Source organism: Diaphorina citri, unplaced genomic scaffold (genome assembly GCF_000475195.1).
Source record: "Diaphorina citri unplaced genomic scaffold, Diaci psyllid genome assembly version 1.1 scaffold1893, whole genome shotgun sequence".
NCBI classification, from domain to species: Eukaryota; Metazoa; Arthropoda; class Insecta; order Hemiptera; family Psyllidae; genus Diaphorina; species Diaphorina citri.
Window position 1 is genome coordinate 40,497 of NW_007379319.1, and position 21,410 is coordinate 61,906.

General features: G+C 38.1%; 1 protein-coding gene across 1 annotated transcript; it reads right to left on the reverse strand.

Moving 5' to 3' along the window:
* Positions 1-524: 524 nt before the first annotated feature.
* Positions 525-20,855, reverse strand: LOC108253476 (the record flags this gene model as incomplete). Its single annotated transcript, XM_026829613.1, has 7 exons — positions 525-535; positions 585-845; positions 947-1,334; positions 12,068-12,265; positions 12,599-13,112; positions 14,592-14,814; positions 20,787-20,855. Coding segments are annotated over 7 exons (1,664 nt in total), but the record flags the coding sequence as incomplete, so codon positions are not given.
* Between the last annotated feature and the right edge of the window lie 555 nt (positions 20,856-21,410).

Here is a 21,410-nt window from a genome sequence, read left to right on the forward strand (position 1 = left end):
GTAAAAAAAAAAATAAGCAAATTAAGGTTTCGGACAGTTTTCACAAGGCCAAGCAGGCCTCATGTTAATTCAACAAGAAAAATTCTCCTTAAGGATTTGGACCTAGAAAGAACTCTTAAAGACCTTTAGGCCAGGTAGACCTGATCAGGTCTACCTGATAGTGGGTGTGCTCATTAGGTAGACCAGACATGCGGAACTGATCAGATGTACCTGTCAGGTCAACCTGATAGTGAGTGGCTGGCCTTAGGAATTAAGGGTTCTTCAAGAATCTACGCTTTTTTCTTGAACTGTTTTGTCAGTTCTTGAAACGACTTGACAATATTCGCAATTTCTCTTGTGGGTCCTTCAATGTTGAAAAATGACTTTCGTTGAGCCCCTCCGTTTTCATCATCATGAGCTTTCCTCTTCCTTACCCAAGATCTGTCTGGGAAATTATCATATTGTTCTTGACTGTATTGTGGTAAGTTACCATATTGATTGCTTTGTGGTAGGTTACTATACTGCGTCATGCGCTTTCCTCTTCCTTACCCCAGATCTGTCTGGGAAATTATCATATTGTTCTTGACTGTATTGTGGTAAGTTACCATATTGATTGCTTTGTGGTAGGTTACTATACTGCCCTCCCTCTTCATCATCATGAGCTTTCCTCTTCCTTACCCAAGATCTGTCTGGGAAATTATCGTATTGTTCTTGACTGTATTGTGGTAAGTTACCATATTGATTGCTTTGTGGTAGATTACTATACTGCGGCAGGTTGCTATGTTGTGGTAGGTTACCATATTGAGGTACGTTACTATAAGGAGAATCATCCATACCAGGTGCGGTGATATGGTGATTACTGTATCCTTCTGGTTGAGGCTGGAAGTAGTTCAAGCCGTCTCCTTTGGATATAGCGTTGCTTAGGAGTAGTAAGGATTTGACGTCTAAATTGTACTTGGATAGCTACCTTCTGGTTGAGGCTGGAAGTAGTTCAAGCCGTCTCCTTTGGATATAGCGTTGCTTAGGAGTAGTAAGGATTTGACGTCTAAATTGTTCGTGTTTTTAAACGGGACGTACACGATATCGGGGAGTCCGTTTTCATTTAGCTCTTCCGGAAAATCTTCTTCACTTTCAACATATTTGGCTTTCGTCGGTTTTCTGTTCTTGTTTAACAACGATTTTATATCGTTCTTCACAAGTTTGGGTGTTTTCAATGGTTTCTTTTTTAATGCTGGCGGTACAATTGATTTGGGTTTCAACTTTTTCCCCGGAATTGGGTTTATCAACTTTGCTATCTCTTCTAGTTCTTCGCTGAATTCTTCATCTTCTTCGTCTTCATATGGCTCTTCGTCGATTTTCTTTAGTCTAGACTGCAACTTGTAGTATACGACAGTTTTCATGTTGAGGGCTACATAGTCTTATGGGCCTGTTCACAATTAAACTTCAAGTTCAAGTGTGAACAGGCCCATAAGACTATGTAGCCCTCATCATGAAAACTGCCGTATACTACAAGTTGCAGTCTAGATGTGACTTCTACCTATCTTTACCTGTTGCATTTTATTTCATTGTCATTCTCTGCTATCACTATTAATTTGCATTTACCTTTTTTTCTAGTTAAGCAAGGTCTTTTTACTGAATTGTTAGTTGTATGTATTATTCTTTAACCCATCAGATATACGAGACCTTGTTTAGACTGTTGGGGTAAAGGGACTTTTCAGTCCTATTCGGGCAGGATAAACAAGGTATATTCTATTCTATTCATTCTTTAGGAATCTACCCTTTTTTCTTGAACTGTTTTGTCAGTTCTTGAAACGACTTGACAATATTCGCAATTTCTCTTGTGGGTCCTTCAATGTTGAAAAATGAGTGCATGAGAACTTTACTTATGTGAGTGAGAGAACTTACTTCATGTACCAATGAATGAGGAAAACCATCGTCACTGTCATCACCACAAACATGGCAAACCCTGCGAACACAGATCAGTAATATATCAGTGGCGTAGCGTCCATGTAGGGCGTGTATGGCGGCCATACACTCAAAAAATTCCACTCAAATACCCTTAAATATTGGTGGTTGATTACTATACTGCGGCAGGTTGCTATGTTGTGGTAGGTTACCATATTGAGGTACGTTACTATAAGGAGAATCATTCATACCAGGTGCGGTGATATGGTGATTACTGTATCCTTCTGGTTGAGGTTGGAAGTAGTTTAAGCCATCTCCTTTGGATATAGCGTTGCTTAGGAGTAGTAAGGATTTGACGTCTAAATTGTTCGTGTTTTTAAACGGGACGTACACGATATCGGGGAGTCCGTTTTCATTTAGCTCTTCCGGAAAATCTTCTTCACTTTCAACATGTTTGGCTTTTGTCGATTTTCTGTTCTTGTTTAACAACGATTTTATATCGTTCTTTACAAGTTTGGGTGTTTTCAATGGTTTCCTTTTTAATGCTGGCGGTACAATTGATTTGGGTTTCAACTTTTTCCCCGGAATTGGGTTTATCAACTTTGCTATCTCTTCTAGTTCTTCTATGGCTGGGAAGTTCCACCTGTCACGTCTACCTGATGACTGATGAGCACACAAACTATCAGGTAGATCTGATAATAAGTGGCTGGCCTAAGATAGAACCCGAGCTTTTAAACTGAGACCAAATAATACTCTCAAAACAAAAAAAAGGTCTTTAAAGACTCACCTTCAAAATGAGATTTCCCGCCGGTCAGTCGAACACTACCTTCTTTGCCTTTAGAAGAAACTTCTTTTACTTTGTGACACAAAATAACATGGAAATCAATCAACAGGATGAACACTTGAATCAAATCCCGGCGGTAGTGACGATTTAGCATTTTTAAATCCTAAAGCTTTTCTCGTTGTAAAGGTGGGCTATTGAAGTTTTCAATAGGGATTTGTGTAGTTTCTTTAATTTCTTGATAACTGGAATTTGTTTCGTCATTTACTCGGTATGAAGATGAACAGGCTGTTGAAGTTTTCAATAGGGATTTGTGTAGTTTCTTTAATTTCTTGATAACTGGAATTTGTTTCGTCATTTACTCGGTATGAAGATGAACCATTATTATGTTCTTTCCCATCATTTTCTTGTGATTCCATCTGAGTTTCTTCTACATTGCTCAAATCATCTGATGAAAGGATACTTTGGTTTTCAATAGCAATTTGTGTAGTTTCTTCCATTTCTTGATTAATGGAATTTGTTTCACTCACTTGGTCTGAGCTATTATTGGGTCCTTTTCCATCATCCTCTTTCGTTTGCAATTCAGTTTCTTGTACACTACTGAAGTCATCTGATGGAAGGCTGTTTAGATTTTCAATAGGAATTTCAGATTTTTCTTCTTCACCTTTATCTACATCTGAAACTTTAGGAATAGTCCATAGTTCTTTAACGTAATCAGGGTAAGTTTCAGTTTGAGCTTCAGCCTGATTTTCATCTAACATTTGATAGTTGGATACGGGCTCTTCTTCTTGTATAATACATAGTACATATTATACATTTGAGTACCTACTTGAAGAATTACTCTAGATTCTCTAGAAGTACAGAAACAATACAATAGTCCGTCCACTATGCCTTTTTTATTACTATCGTAAATAATAAAGGAAGGACGGGCTAAAAATGGATCTTTGTTACTTACCAACACATTTGGGTTTATACTAAACTTCCTCAACCACTCCTCAATCTGCTCTAAGTCATGATCAAGGGCACATTCATAATTTTCACCAAGTACATAGTACATTTTAAAATCTATACATTTGTGTACCTACATGAAGAATTACTCTAGATTCTCTAGAAGTACAGAAACAATACAATAACCCGTCCACTATGCCTTTTTTATTACTATCGTAAATAATAAAGGAAGGACGGGCTAAAAATGGATCTTTGTTACTTACCAACACATTTGAATCCCATTTTCACTTAGGTTCGGCTTTTTGAGTGTCCAATGAAATAAATTTAGCACTTCAATAAAGTTCACATGAGTATTATTATTTTTTTGACAATACCCAGTAACGAGCTTTGGGTAGATTGAAAAAACGAAAAAAAAAAGCTAAAAATAAGTCACTTTTCTTTGTTTTATTTGATAGCCTTTTAAGATATCACTTTTAGTTTCAAGATATTACTTTGAACCTCACTTTTCTTCGTAGATTTTCTTGTTACGTGTTCTTGAATGCCACTTAGAGCACCTTACTTTCGTTCACGGGTAGTTGAGTTATTGTTTACTTTTTGGTTGAACTTGAGGACAAATGGACAACTTCTGCACTTGCCATTTGTAGTGGATTGAACTCGGGTGGCATTCAGTTGTACGCGAACACTTGACGTATCGAACGACTTTCAAGAAGTCTTTTTCCTGCGCCTTTGTGGGGCTTTCGCAAAATGGAATTTAGGCCCTGGAAGAGCAACCTCCGTGGCCGAGTGGGTATCACACTAAAGCCGATCACACTAGGCTTGCACAGGGTATCACACTAAGCCGAGTGGGTCACACTAGGTCGGAGTTTTCGGATCAGGGCTTGGATTTCGGGGAGCACTCCAGCCTCGTGAGGACAATTGAGTAGCTACTTTAAAATAGTGGAATATGTTATTATTGAAATACCTAATAGTAACAAGACTAACAAATTCTATTGTAGATCGCACGATGAAGTTGCTGATCGGCAAGTTTAATAATTGTTTCGGTTTTCATTACGGGATAAGTTCGTCCGATTGTTTACAAAATAGTCTACTAGAAGAAGGTGTTTGTTTTGATACCATCTATGATAGTAATTGCCTACGTAGGTAACTACAAAACTTATTACCTTTATATGATACAATGGATACACGTTCCGGTTTTGATCTTATCCTATCCGTATCCATTGTATCATATAAAGGTAATAAGTTTTGTAGTTACCTATTTCATAACTTTATAACCTAGGATGTCTAATATAAACACATTTAATAAGAATATGTTATTGTAGATCGCACGATGAAGTTGATGATAGTCAAGTTTAATACCTAATTGTTTTGGTTTTCACTACGGGATAAGTTCGTCCGATTGTTTACAAAATAGTCTACTAGAAGAAGGTGTTTGTTTTGATACCATCTATGATAGTAATTGCCTACAGAATGTGTGAAAAATTGCGAATCTGACGTTAGGCCAGTCACTCACTATTAGGTAGACCTGACAGGTACGGCTGAAAAGGTCCATCTGTCAGGTCTACCTGATTGATAGTGAGTGCCTGGCCTTAAACCCGAGGACAAACCTACACAAGAACTGGTTATACCTATTTGATAAGGGTTTGACTGTGAACTTTTTATGTTTTTAATGACGGGGAATTTACTGCCATACAATTTACTGCTATGTCACCGAATGGAAAGCCATATTATTAATCTCGATTCGGCGACAAGCTAGCCGCCTCTTTGTCGGTTCGACACTTTTTGGGTATCCACCGCAAGATAGCAGTTATTAAGTTGAAGACGTCAATGTTTTGAGGTAGACATTCTAATTCATATTAACTTCAAAGTCATTTAAACGTAACCGTAATATTGAACATTAGATATTTGCAGTCCAAGTGGGCATTGGATTACGACCGATTTGATGATTTCTAAAGGGTGTCCCAATAAGGACGCAAGATTTGGTTGTTTAATAAAGCATGGTTCTCCGTGGGAAAATGGACTTCTTAGATAATTTGAGAAGTAAACATTCTGAAATTTTGTATGGAACCATAATCAGACCGATAGCATTCTCGACTGTGATGGGTACATTCGTTCTCTTTTGACGAAATTTTCGATGACAAATTTGAAGAAATCAAGCTGTATCGTTGAGAAAAATTTATTTTGAGAATCAACCACAGAAAAACATAGTAATTTAAGATTACAAGCCAAACACCTCGTCAAATCTGTCTCCAGCTGGGAAGGCCGGAATGCGATGTTACCAATATTCGTGGTTTTAGCCGTGAATCTCAGAAGTCTTCGAGTCTTCAAATACCTGCCAACACACAAAGTGTACTATGTAATAATCGTGCTTATTTATACTGCTCCCGTAGGACTGGAAAGTTACTTTACTCCAGCAGTAGGCTACTACTGTTATTGTGGTCAAATTCTCAAATTATATTGAGCATAAAATTCCACACCTCAGCTGGGATCGAACCCATGCCCTCCTGTTTACCAGGCGAGCGCCTTGACCGGCCCTGTTCATAAACACACCCTAATACTTGAGCTAAGTACTTTCAAAAACATGTTCTATTTTCACAATTTTCCAAGACTGTGGAGACCATTTTCAAAATTCGTGTTTCTATTATAATTTTTAATTGCCGTAGGCAGGTAGTAGGTACCTATAAAACCTGTTTCCTATCCATATGTAAGTTTCTAGTGTTAGGGACAGTATGGACAATGGTAATTAAAAACGCCCGGATAATTTCACGTTATGCTTCCCCGCACACGCACACAAGTATTTGAAAACAAGGCGATTAGTAAGTAAAACAAGGTGATTAATAAGTAATTAAGTACGGATCACTTTCTTTATCTTTCTAAAGATTGGACTGACGTCAAGTCTTAGGTAGGTGGATTTTTTTTTTTTTTTTTTTTTTTTTTTTGAAATTTTTACAAAGGTAGAAGCAACACCGCCTTGACCACTACACCACCGAGGCAAGTATTAAGCGTACCTATAAAATATGACGTCGACTTACCAGCTACCATCTGGGTTTTCATTTTGCAACCGGTAAGCTTCGTCAGCCAAGCAGTTTTCTTCCATGGCACATTGTAAATGGTACAGCTGTCTATCTTGAATATGTAGAGTGTCCTCAATTTCTTTGAAATCTATTTCCAAATCCGGCAACTCTGGAAATTATTCAATCAAATCAACCACAAATTGAATCAAGCCAGCCTAGTTAGCTTAGTTGGTAGTGCGTCTGCCTTGTAAGCGCTAGGCCGCGAGTTCGATTCCCGCCCGGGGCGGATTTTAGTCCCGAAAGCAAAGAGGGAAGGAAGACAGGATAGGAGAAAGCCAGCCGTTCCCAAAACGAACCCCCTATTGCCCTATTTACGATAAAGTTCACCCCCAGCGTGAATCGAACCCGCGATCTTGTGCTTACAAGGCAGACGCGTTACCCTCCAATCAAAACCGCGCCGTGCGCTGCTTATTCAAATTTCAAACATAATAGCGCTTTGTTAGTTACGCGATACGCGCTGTAGTGCTTAATTATGCCTATGGAAAATTGTGAGACTGAGAGTAAAAGTTAAATTGCCTCTGTGATTTTGATAAGGATACTGACTCGGTTTGTTTAACTTTACTGGTGGCTCTGGTAGCTGAAGTCCCGGGTTCGATAGAGGGAACTGTAACAACGGAGGTCTTATCGTCTCAAAAGCGAAGAGAGAAGGAGGACAGGATAGGAGAAAGCCAGCCGTTCCGAGAACGAACCTTATCTACAGAGAATAAATCTCAGCCCGGCCGATAATCGAACCCTTACAAGGCAGACGAGCTACCTTCTAAGCTAACTAGACTGGTCGAACTTTGGTGTACTACTGTGGACAATAGATCAGTTGCGCTTACTTGGGTGATGTTTCAAAGTCATAGAGCAGGAAAAATGAGGACCAACGGAATTTTTCTTTTTCTTACGACTTTTCCCGAGATAAATTGATTTAAAAAATACCGGTAAATCGTGAGCTTTGACGTCACGGCATACGCTCCCGTAGGCGATAACGTCCCATCAAATATCCCAAGCAAAGCTCCCTCGCAGGCAACGCATTAATGTGTTTGTGCGCATACGTTTCTGCGCAGTTCTTTCTGTTTCTCCGCTAGCGCGCTTGCATAGTGGCGCTACCTAACGGACGAAAAAAACAACTGCGTAAAGTCTGACGTCATACATATTAGCCCTTATGTGCATGAGAACTTTACTTATGTGAGTGAGAGAACTTACTTCATGTACCAATGAATGAGGAAAACCATCGTCACTGTCATCACTACAAACATGGCAAACCCTGCGAACACAGATCAGTAATATTCAGTGGCGTAGCGTCCATGTAGGGTGTGTATGGCGGCCATACACTCAAAAATTCCACTCAAATACCCTTAAATATTGACTTTAAATAATTATTGTATTCTTATTAGATAGATATTGTGATAGAAATTAGTGTCCGCCCTACACTTGGAGTTAGACCACGCTACGCCACTGGTAATATTGAACATTAGATATTTGCAGTCCAAGTGGGCATTGGATTACGACTGATTTGGTGATTTCTAAATATCTAATGTTCAATATTATTAATATTGAACATTAGATATTTGCAATCCAAGTGGGCATTGGATTACGACTGATTTGATGATTCCTAAAGGGTGTCCCAATAAGAACGCAAGATTTGATTGATTAATAAAGCACGGTTCTCCGTGGGAAAATGGACTTCTTAGATGATTTGAGAAGTAAACATTCTGAAATTTTGTATGGAACAATAATCAGACCGATAGCATTCTCGACTTTGATAGTACATTCGTCCTCTTTTGACGAAATTTTCGATGACAAATTTGAAGAAATCAAGCTGTATCTCGTTGATGCAACGTTCAATTTCGCCTTTCAATGCTTCAGTGGGTGTGGGTTTGTTGGTGTAAACATGTGACTTTAGAGATATGTTTACAATCAATCTGTCAAAGATTGGGCTAATTTCAAGATCACAGGATTTAGATCAAAGGTGAAATAAAAAGAATAAATTAAGGTCTAAGAAGAAATAATTGTTCGACTTACCATTGTGCTGAACGTCTTTGTCTTCTTGAAGTGAAGACTGGTGATTGAGGATAAGATCAAAAATATCAAAAATTCGGTGACAAACCTTCCATTCGACAAGAAATTAGCCGCCTATTCATACGAGTATTAATCTCAACCAGCCTGAGTAGGGCGGCAAGCGATTGCCCAAATGGTCACCCATCCGGGTACTAACTACGCTCAATGTTGAAGTTCAGTGATTCATCAGCAACTGGTTCATACAACGTTCTAATCCGCTTTTCAAATTAATCTCGATGCCAGCCTAGTTAGCTTAGTTGGTGGTGCGTCTGCCTTGTAAGCGCTAGGCCGCGGGTTCGATTCCCGCCCGGGGCGGATTTTATTGTGCTGGGATAATGTTCGTTCTCGGAACGGCTGGCTTTCTCCTATCCTGTCTTCCTTCTCTCTTCGCTTTCGGGACGATTATAACTCTGCGAGTCACCGAACCAAATCGTCCTTTGTTTGAGAGAAAATTTCTGACCCATCTGAAGATGGACATACTAAGGGATCGGTATGCTACGACAGAGACCACACTGAGTCACCAGAAACCAGTCGTCCTCCTTTTGAGAGAAATTTTCTCGCCCATCTGAAGAGGGACATACTGCGGGATGGACATGCTACGACACAGACCACATGAGTCTACACTGTCTACACCCCACCTCGATATTTTCCGTGAAAATGAGTTATAGGTATTCCATTTTCCTCAAGAAAACGGATCCGTTAATTTATTCTTTGTTTCAAAGAGCGTTGTTTAATATTATAAAAATATTTAAACTAAAAGTAAATAAAAAGGATGTTACTTTTTCTTGCCTAGTTCTACTTTCTGCTTACTTTTACTAAAAGTAAGTGACTAGCGACTACGCTTCCAGTGTGCAACAGGCCTAAAGGTGTGTCCACACATAGTGTCGACCGGCCGTCAATCGATGAGGTGAATCTACATTATGGCCCGTATGAATAAAACGTGAGCACAACCTTGTACTTCACTTTTTCAAGCATATGCTCCTTAATGAATAATGTTGAGCACATACTTAATTAAGCATGGAGCATAAGGTAAAGATTATTCAGGTAAACGGGAGCAAGTGCTTATACTTCAATCTCAAACTCATGAGCAAATGCTTATACTCCATGCTCATACTTACGAGCATTTCCTTCTTTTTCATTCATACTGCCCAGTATGTTGTCGAGGCAGCGTGGATGGTTCGGGCGACATCGATCGACGGCCAGTCGACTATGTGTGGACACACCGACACACTTTTAGAGTTATTGATTAGACTTACTTTTAGATTGACCAAAGTAGGACCTGGTCGTGACGGCGTGCAACTTCCACTTGCCCAGTTGTCTGCAAATGACCGCACCATCTTCTGAACCCCACTCTTAAGCATGGAGCATAAGGTAAAGATTATTCATGTAAACGGGAGCAAGTGCTTATACTTCAATCTCATACTCCTGAGCAAATGCTTATACTCCATGCTCATACTTGCGAGCATTTCCTTCTTTTTTATTCATACTGCCCAGTATGTTGTCGAGGCAGCGTGGATGGTTCAGGCGACATCGATCGACGGCCAGTTGACTATGTGTGAACACACCGACACACTTTTAGAGTTATTGATTAGACTTACCTACTTTTAGAGTGACCAAAGTAGGACCTGGTCGTGACGGCGTGCAACTTCCACTTGCCCAGTTGTCTGCAAATGACCGCACCATCTTCTGAACCCCACTACTATCACGTCACGTGAGCTCACGTGATTTTACTTACTTTTAGAGTTATTGATTAGACTTACTTTTAGAGTGACCAAAGTAGGACCCGGTCGTGACGGCGTGCAACTTCCACTTGCCCAGTTGTCTGCAAATGACCGCACCATCTTCTGAACCCCACTACTATCACGTCACGTGAGCTCACGTGATTTTACTTACTTTTAGAGTGACCAAAGTAGGATCCGGTCGTGACGGCGTGTAACTTCCACTTGCCCAGTTGTCTGCAAATGACCGCCCCATCTTCTGAACCCCATTCGTCATCACAGATGTAACCCCATTTGCCCAAATGATACACTTGGACGTTGCCTGAATGGGGACAGAAAGACAAAATGGGATTTTAAAACGGAGGACTTCGCTTTATTACGAGGTCTTCAATGGGGACTTTTTATAGACTTTATTTTTATCTATTCTTATATTTATTAGCTTCCGTTGGATCCCACTCGTCATCAAAGATGTAACCCCATTTGCCCAAATGATACACTTGGGCATTACCTGAAAAATTTATTAGGCGAGCCTCTCACTACCAGGTAGACCTGATGAGCACACACACTATCAGGTAGACCTGAAAGGTATGGCTGGGAAGTTCCACCTGTCACGTCTACCTGATGACTGATGAGCACACAAACTATCAGGTAGATCTGATAGTAAGTGGCTGGCCTAAGATAGAACCCGAGCTTTTAAACTGAGACTAAATAATACTCTCAAAGCAAAAAAAAAAGGTCTTTAAAGACTCACCTTCAAAATGAGATTTTCCGCCGGTCAGTCGAACACTACCTTCTTTGACTTTAGAAGAAACTTCTTTTACTTTATGACACAAAATAACATGGAAATTAATCAACAGGATGAACACTTGAATCAAATCCCGGCGGTAGTGACGATTTAGCATTTTTAAATCCTAAAGCTTTTCTCGTCACATCTACCTGATGACTGATGAGCACACAAAATATCAGGTAGACCTGATAGTAATTGGCTAACCTAAGATAGAACCCGAGCTTTTAAACTGAGACCAAACAATACTCTCAAAGCAAAAAAAAAGGTCTTTAAAGAGACTCACCTTCAAAATGAGATTTCCCGCCGGTCAGTCGAACACTACCTTCTTTGACTTTAGAAGAAACTTCTTTTACTTTGTGACACAAAATAACATGGAGATTAATCAACAGGATGAACACTTGAATCAAATCCCCGCGGTAGTGACGATGTAGCATTTTTAAATCCTAAAGCTTTTCTCGTTGTAAAGGTAAGTTTATGTCCAAGGCGATAGCACGTTGAATGTTCTCAATGGATCACTGCATGAACATATAGTCAATCAGCGCAACGTTGGGCGTGGTTAGTATCTGGAGAGGTGACTCACTAAACAATCACATGCTGCTGGCTTTTGTCAGTCTCACTCAGGCAAGGTGAGATTAATACGAGCAGAACCGTCACTAAAAACTTCAGTGGTTAATCTGTGTCAAAAACTTTTGAAAAAGTGATCCAAAATCTGGATAGCATGGAATCTAACCCACAGTGATCGAAATTAATGCCTCGGTGGTGTAGTGGTCAAGGCGCTCGACTGGTAAACAGGAGGGCGTGGGTTCAATCCCAGCCGAGGTATGGAATACCTAATTTTCTTTAACTTATTCTTCAATATGGACAGTTGGGACTTTCTTTTGTTTGCTATCTTGGAAATGGAATTACTCGGTTCTTCTTGCGTGTCTTCGTCTTCTACTTCTTTGCTACTTGAAAGTTCTTTAATTTTCCTTTTTTCTTTACAAGGCAGGTCTTTGCGGCTTTCTCTTTTAAATTTGTTGCTATTTATTTTAACCTCGTCTGTATCCGCATTGAAATGGACGTCATTCAATATCTTGAGCATATTTTCATATTCTTCATCTTCATCATATTTAGAAGGGAAATTTTCACAAGGAACTTTATAATTGTACTCTTCTTCTAAATTGCCTTTTCTTGGACTTGCATTGAAGACTTCCTTTTCAGTTTCATCAATTTTCTTCTTATTCTCTCTTTCGAAAATTATTTTATCTATCAAGAAAGCCAATTTTGACTTTATTGGTTCTTGATCTAAAATACTAAAGTCGGGTTTTCTGTCGAAATATTTGGGTGTTCCAACTTCAACACTTTGAGAGGGGCTATTTATTTTAACCTCGTCTGTATCCGCATTGAAATGGACGTCATTTAATATCTTGAGCATATTTTCATATTCTTCATCTTCATCATATTTAGAAGGGGAATTTTCACAAGGAACTTTATAATTGTACTCTTCTTCTAAATTGTCTTTTCTTGGACTTGCGTTGAAGACTTCCTTTTCAGTTTCATCAATTTTCTTTTTATTCTCTCTTTCGAAAATTATTTTATCTATCAAGAAAGCCAACTTTGACTTTATTGGTTCTTGATCTAAAATACTAAAGTCGGGTTTTCTGTCGAAATATTTGGGTGTTCCAACTTCAACACTTTGGGAGGAAACACGGGGGATTGTATTGAAAGTTAAATGATGATTGTTTAATGCTTTGTTTTCTTCTTGATTGGAATTTGTTACATTCACTTGGTCTGAGCTATTGTGCTCTTTTCCATCATTTTCTTCTAATTCCATCTGAGATTCCTCCACACTGATCAAGTCATCTGACGGAAGGCTGTTGATTGAATGCCACTTAGAACACCTTACTTTCGTTCACGGGTAGTTGAGTTATTGTTTACTTTTTGGTTGAACTTGAGGACAAATGGACAACTTCTGCACTTGCCATTTGTAGTGGATTGAACTCGGGTGACATTCAGTTGTACGCGAACACTTGACGTATCGAACGACTTTCAAGAAGTCTTTTTCCTGCGCCTTTATGGGGCTTTCGCAAAATGGAATTTAGGCCCTGGAAGAGCAACCTCCGTGGCCGAGTGGGTATCACACTAGGCTTGCACAGGGTATCACACTAAGGCGAGTGGGTCACACTAGGTCGGAGTTTTCGGATCAGGGCTTGGATTTCGGGGTGCACTCCAGCCTCGTGAGGACAATTATCTTTTTACCCTAGCAATGCCGCCACTGATCGCTGCTCGATTAAAGTAGCTCAATTGTCCTCACGAGGCTGAGTGCACCTCGAACTCCAAGCACAGAGCCGAAAAAACTTCAACCCCACCGGGAATCGAACCCGGGACCTCCGGAGTTACTAATACGGTACAAATTTCTGCGTGTACCATTCAAAATCACGAGCAAAATTTTCCACGAGGTCTTGTTCAGTATGTGAACATTTAGAATCTCCAATATCATAGGACCTTCCTAAGGCTATAGACAATACAGTAGACACTGGTAATGAACTTGGGTTGTTACTTTCTATTACCACAGTATAGCGAGCTATACTAGTAATTAAAGTATTGCAATCGGTCCAAATTTTCAAAATCGGGAAATGGTCGGAAATATCCGTTTTGGGATCCTCTGATCCTGATGTCAAAAAAGTGGTTTTTAGCCCATGGTCTGTACGTATGTATGTACGTACGTACGTATGTATACTACAGGTTTAAATGCGAAAAGGTGGTATACAAAATATCTCAAGAACGGTTTGTCGTAGAGCGATGAAATTTGGTATGCTATCCCGGTTTGGTCCAAGGACGCGACTATAGCAATTTGGTAAAAATCGGACAGTCACTCATCCAGATATCAACCAAAGTCAATGTTGCTTCGAACTTCAAAAAAAAATAGCAATTTGGTAAAAATCGGACAGTCACTCATCCAGATATCAACCAAAGTCAATGTTGCTTCGAACTTCAAAAAAAATCATATTTTATCATACTTTATATGATTCCTTATTACACGGGGAGTATTTTGAGATAGGGGGAGTATTTTAAGATAGAAAAGTTTTGGTCGAAAATTGGACTTGGAAATTTAAAAAAAAGTTCAATTTTTGGACACTTTTAAATGATCCATCATTACATGGGGAGTATTTTAAGATAGGAAATTTTCGACCAAAAATTGGCCGCCGTAGGCGGCTCAGGCTCGGGACTATTTGGCTTTCGTCGGTTTTCTGTTCTTGTTTAACAACGATTTTATATCGTTCTTCACAAGTTTGGGTGTTTTTAATGGTTTCCTTTTTAATGCTGGCGGTACAATTGATTTGGGTTTCAACTTTTTCCCCGGAATTGTGTTTATCAACTTTGCTATCTCTTCTAGTTCTTCGCTGAATTCTTCATCTTCTTCGTCTTCATATGGCTCTTCGTCGGTTTTCTTTAACTTATTCTTCAATGTGGACAGTTGGGACTTTCTTTTGTTTGCCATCTTGGAAATGGAATTACTCGCTTCTTCTTGCGTGTCTTCGTCTTCTACTTCTTTGCTACTTGAAAGTTCTTTAATTTTCCTTTTTTCTTTACAAGGCAGGTCTTTGCGGAAGATAATAATAATAGTGCTTATTTATACTGCTCGCATAGGACTGAAAAGTCCCTTTACTCCAGCAGTAGGCTACTACTATTATTGTGGTCAAATTCTCAATTTATATTGAGGATAAAATTCCATACCTCGGCTGGGATTGAACCCACGCCCTCCTGTTTACCAGGCGAGCGCCTTGACCACTACACCACCGAGGCAGGTTATAGATCCAATGTTTAAATAGATCATGGTTCATTCGTTATTTTCGTCTCACCCTATATATGTGGCTCATTTTCTATAAACAAGGTGTATTCAATTCTAGTTCTTGGGAGAAGAAATAGATCTCTTTTGATAGCACTGGAGAACTCTGAGACACAGAGGAACATCAAGGACGATTTGAGTCCTGAGGGCGATTCCATACTAAATAGATACTGCATACTGCCATACAATTTACTGCGATGTCACCGAATGGAAAGCCATATTATTAATCTCGATTTGGCGACAAGCTAGCCGCCTCTTTGTCGGTTCGACACTTTTTGGGCATCCACCAAGATAGCAGTTATTAAGTTGAAGACGTCAATGTTTTGAGGTAGACATTCTAATTCATATTAACTTCAAAGTCATTTAAAACGTAACCGTGCACATAACAATTTTTGTTTATTAATACGAACTTGAAAAGAACTGATCTCTGTGGACACTGGACAGTGGATATTCTTAGATACTAAATCTGAAGAATACATCTTTGTACCTACTTACCTATGTATTTTATAAATTTCGATTTTTCGCACTTGTAGGTATTTAAATAGGAAGGTTAGAATTTGTCACAAGTCACAATTTGTGTGAACACCTGAAATTGCTACATGTATGCAACGTGCATGGTTTCAAATAACTTTGGAAACATCAGGTTAGGTACTAAACAGTCATTATTATCATTTATTAAATCTAATTCAGGAAAATAGGAGTAATAAAACAAGTTTTTAAATTATTCAAAGCGTTTATGCTACAAAATAATCAGATGATTTTTATTTTCAGCTCTTAAAAATTTCACAAGTGGTAAGGAAAAAACGTAAAGCTACTTTACAATGGTATCTCATTCAGGTTTCTTTTTATTTTCTTCATGAGAAGAGGAAAAAAGAAAAATTGAATTTGAATTAGACTAGGACAAAGTACTGTGTATGACATAGAAAATATAAAATCAATTGAGGTAACAAGCAATACTAAGCAAAGGGCACAAAAAGACATCCTTGAGGTGTTCCGAAATTTTCAGTTTTCGGAAACATGGAAGCCTTCAAATAATTCATTAGTATTTAGACACGGACATATTAAAATGCTCAGAAACAAAACTCAAAAATATATTAACAAAAGCAAACTACAGTGATAGTTGGGTCAATTGAACTTGCCAAATCAAAAGCTCTGGAAAAATACATAAATTACTTCAAAAAACTGTTGAAAAAAGAGCTTTATTGGAGTTATCCAAAACTTTTCTTCGTCCAATAAGTCATGGAATGAAGAAATTTTAAACAAGAAAAAATATATTAACAAAAGCAAACTACAGTGATCGATGGGTCAATTGAACTTGCCAAATCAAAAGCTCTGGAAAAATACATAAATTACTTTAAAAAAACTGTTGAAAAAAGAGCTTTATTGGAGTTATCCAAAACTTTTCTTCGTCCAATAAGTCATGGAATGAAGAAATTTTAAACAAGGAGATAAGATCTCCAATATACATAGAAATCTACTTCTAATAGAATCAGTGGTGTGGGGTGATATATTGAAGTACATGTGGCGCTCACAACAACACTCAACACTAAAATAAAATCTTACATAGAAACGCAGGTTCTCGTTTCTCCACAATTTCCATCTCTGAAGTATAAATAACACTTCCAAATTCTTGGCCAGCACCTGAGAGCTATGTCTAACTGATGAGTTCCAATAAGAACGAAACGCGTCTTAGGCTGCTCTCAGGGCTCTCAGGTGTTGGCTAAATTAGTGACTGTAGCGCTCACTAAGAGCTTGAAAAAATATACTTTCGCACTCCAAGTACGAATTTACATGTCTTGATAATTTTATATCCCTTGAAGAAATGAAGCATGACGCATTACATCATAACAACGATCCATCATCAATTAATTATTAATTCCTTGATCATCAATTCGGTATTACCCAGGGCAGAAAGTCTATTTTAAGATCTTTAAAATTCTTTACTACGAGTATTCTCTGGCTTAATAGACGTAGGTATAGGTACTATAGTGTGTCCAGATCAATGTGACAGCAAAAAAATAGGCATTGTTGCCAAACATGTCACATGTGCAATGGTAGAGAATCTCTATAAGGGGAAGCTATTTTGCACAGTGTTCCTCCGACAGTGAAACAAAATCAGGTAAGACGATATCCACCTTACCTGTTCTGGAATCCAACCTCTGAACTTTTAGAGCTACCTCTGCATTTTAGAAGAGAGAGTTTATCAAAAATAGATTTTTACCTGAATTGCAACAATGTAAGGATTTTCTGCAATCTGATTGGTTCCTTCATTTTGGGTTGATGACTCATTGCTGTCACATTGATCTGGATGAACTATATAGATACCATTATGTCTTGAAAGTACAAATTGATCATTGTGAATTTGCTACCAGTCATACACGTAGACCTAGATAATTTACCACAAATTAAACCGAATTTTGAGAGGAAAAAGTGAACCAAATAGGTATCAAGATTGAATTGAACATTTGGACATGACTCATTCTCCTGTTTTGGCTTTCATCTGGCTTTGTTACGTAAGTACTTGAGATTTCTACTGAACCAAATAGGTATCAAGATTGAATTGAACATTTGGACATGACTCGTTCTCCTGTTTCGGCTTTCATCTGGCTTTGTTACGTAAGTACTTGAGATTTCTATTCTATTTCCGGGTTTTCGGTGTATTATGTAATCATCCCTAGATTAAATTCAACCTGTACTTTCATTTGACTTAAAGAATCAGGTGTCAAAATAGTTTACCTATCTACTGGTAGTTAGGTATCCATAAGAAGGATTTTTTATGTATTTATTTTCATTATTTAATTTCTTTCTTATTATCTCTTCTTAGCGCATTAAAGTTCTTTTTTTTAACATTCCCTCATTTCTTCAAAACATTTAGAATTGGAGCTTTGTTCCTCACTTACATGAATCTTTTTATGTAGCTTGAGGTTTCATTAATCATTTACTTTCTTTACGTTGCAGATTAATTTTGGATTTTCCTTTACCGAACCCTTTGAATCAATTGATCCACAATCTAGAAATGTAAATTCAAATAATCTTGAAACCAACAACCATCAAGACTTGAAGAATGGAGGGGCAATGAGGTCTGAATCAATGATTGAATTGGATAATTTTACTTTAATAGTTCCTACTGAATCTTCATCTCACTCGGGAAACTCATACCCGAAAGATCTCCCAAATTCTCCCAGCATCAAAAGAAACGTCTTTGTAATATCAAACGGTGACCAGAAATGGCTTGTGAAGACCAACCTTCTAAGGACAAACGAAACTGACCTTCCCAAGGTAGAGGAGAATTTACTAGTAGTTTTCGTCAACTTTTTTTTTTGTGTGTTAGCCTCGGAACTTGGATTGTCTTAAAAAGAGCGCAAGCTGTAGAGCAGGTATATTGTCTATGACTTCCCAGCCACAGATAACTGGATAAGTAAGTAGTAAGGAATCATTATGAGATTTGTACATTGCAACATTGCATACATAATTATCATATCATACTTTTTAATTACATTTTGATGGTTTTAGATGATGTGAAAAGTACCTAGCACATAAATTAATTACTAATATATAAATTAATTAAAACCTGTCAACCTTCCAACTTGAGAAAATTCAGTACCCGCACTAAATACCTATCATAACTTTTTGTGGATATCACAGCATTATCAAGTGCTTCCTTTGCAATCAATTTCCATCTATCAAGAATCTTTTTACTTTCTATTACTACAGTATAGCGGAGCTATACTAGTAATGAAAGTACCTATTGCAATCGGTCCAAATTTTCAAAATCGGGAAATGGTTGGAAATATCCGTTTTGGGATCCCCTGATGTCAAAAAAGTGATTTTTACCCTAGCAATGCCGCCACTGATCGCTTAAAGTAGCTCAATTGTCCTCACGAGGCTGAGTGCACCCCGAACTCCAAGCACAGAGCCGAAAAAACTTCGACCCCACCGGGAATCGAACCCGGGACCTCCGGAGTTACTAATACGGTACAAATTTCTGCGTGTGCCATTGAAAATCACGAGCAAAATTTTCCACGAGGTCTTGTTCAGTATGTGAATATTTAGAATCTCCAATATCATAGGACCTTCCTCAGGCTATAGACAGTAGGTACAATAGACACTGGTAATGAACTTGGGTTATTACTTTCTATTACTACAGTATAGCGAGCTATACTATAGTAATGAAAGTATTGCAATCGGTCCAAATTTTGAAAATCGGGAAATGGTTGGAAATATCCGTTTTGGGATCCCCTGATGTCAAAAAAGTGGTTTTTAGCCCATGGTTTGTACGTATGTATGTACGTACGTACAACGTACGACGTACGTACGTATGTACTACAGGTTTAAATGCGAAAAGGTGGTATACAAAATATCTCAAGAACGGTTTGTCGTAGAGCGATGAAATTTGGTAAATGACGTCATCAAACCGTCCGACATTTACTATCCCATATACGGAACGCTGACTGTGAGGTCACGTGAGTCACCCAATGTGACGTCACGAATTCATTTCATTCAAACCGTGCCGAGCAATTCGTATTCCCAGTTCAACTTGTAAATACGTATTTCATATTGTGACATCATCAAGGTATCTGAGAGTTATCGCATTCTAGTCATTAGTAGGTACATATAGATACTTTAACAAGCTGGGCCCGTCCCTCCGGGAATTATTTAGCCCGTAGTTTATTCGATCAGTACCTATGTACCTACCTAAGTTTATTATTATTCTTGATTTGATTTTTCGATTTTACTTTCATGTAATGATTTCAAATCAAGACTAGAGCCCGTTCTCCCTTTATTCCCAATATAAGGTTTAAGTCACCCATCCATTTATTGGCCTTGCTCGGCGTAGCTTAACCTAGGTGACGCTAAAACCGGTCTTAAAATAGGACTGAAGTGTTATCTAAAACTTTCTCGCTTTGAGTTCATAGGTCGTCGCGACAAATTTCGAGAGGACGCTAAAACCGGTCTTAAATGATCGACTGAAGTGTTATCTAAAACTTTCTCGCTTTGAGTTCATAGGTCGTCGCGAAGATCTACGCTAAAACCGGTCTTAAATGATCGACTGAAGTGTTATCTAAAACTTTCTCGCTTTGAGTTCATAGGTCGTCGCGTCGCGGGCATTGGAACGAAAGTCATTGAACGTTAAGTGAACTCCTTAGAACAAAACCCCAATAAACTTAAGTGATAATCACACCTAGATTAAGTTATTCTAGATTAATTCTATGTATCTATCTTAAAAATAAACATGGGGTTACCCCCGTTAATTTGTAAAAATTAAAAAAAAAAAAATAATAATAATAAAATAAAATAAAAATAATCACACCTAGAAACTGAGAGAGTGAAAAAAGGATAATTTTCATTATTTGTTCAATTTTTAATAGGATATAAAAATTTACAAAACAGCGAACAATTTCAACCAGTATAAATTAAACGACTAGATAATTATTTTACGATACGATTATTCAATTAATAAATAAAATAATCAAAATCAATAAATCAATTTGAAACTTTGAATTTCAAAATAATTTTAAGAGTACAAAGTTTCAATTTATTGGTGTATTTTGAAAACAAAAAAAAAGTTCCTCTTCAACCGTATTTTCGAGGGAAAGATTGGGTGAAAGGCTACAACTTCTACAACCGTTCTTCTGGCTACCAAAAAGAAAAGACTAATTTCTTAATTTATAGAGCTAAAAAAAGCATTAACTAAAAGAATATCTATCTATACTTCTATACCTACAGCCCCAATATTTGTTGCTCAGTCCATTCACCGTTTGGAAATGCTCGTTCTTCATCATTAGAATACCACCTGGTATGAAAAAGGACATCATGGATTCAATTAGTCAAATAAGAAGAAAAAGTAAGAAAAAAAATATCTGGTGTGAACATCACACGACTTTCCTTATCCTATTGAATGATGCTTACTTGGGTGTTGTTCTATTATAACTTGTACAATATCTCTAACCGTTTAGTCAGTATAGCTGAAAACCGCCAAAAAGTGGTCGAAAACCGCCAGAAAGCGGTCAAAATACTGCCAACCGCAGCATCTATCGTAACCAGAAGTTTCGTGTGACATCCGTGTCACATTTGTAGACTACATACCAAATTTCAAGTCTCTAGCTCATACTGTTCCCGAGATATCATTGAATTACACCGAAAACCGCCAAAAAGCGGCCAAAATACCGCAAAGCGTTACACCGATCTTGACCAAAAGTTTCGTGTCCCATCCTTGTCACATTTGACAGCTGCATATCAAATTTCAAGTCTCTAGCTCTTACCGTTCTCAAGATATTTTGTTTACAGACAGACACACACGGACCAATGGCTGAAACTTTGGATTTAGGCTCTAGGGACCTCAAAACGT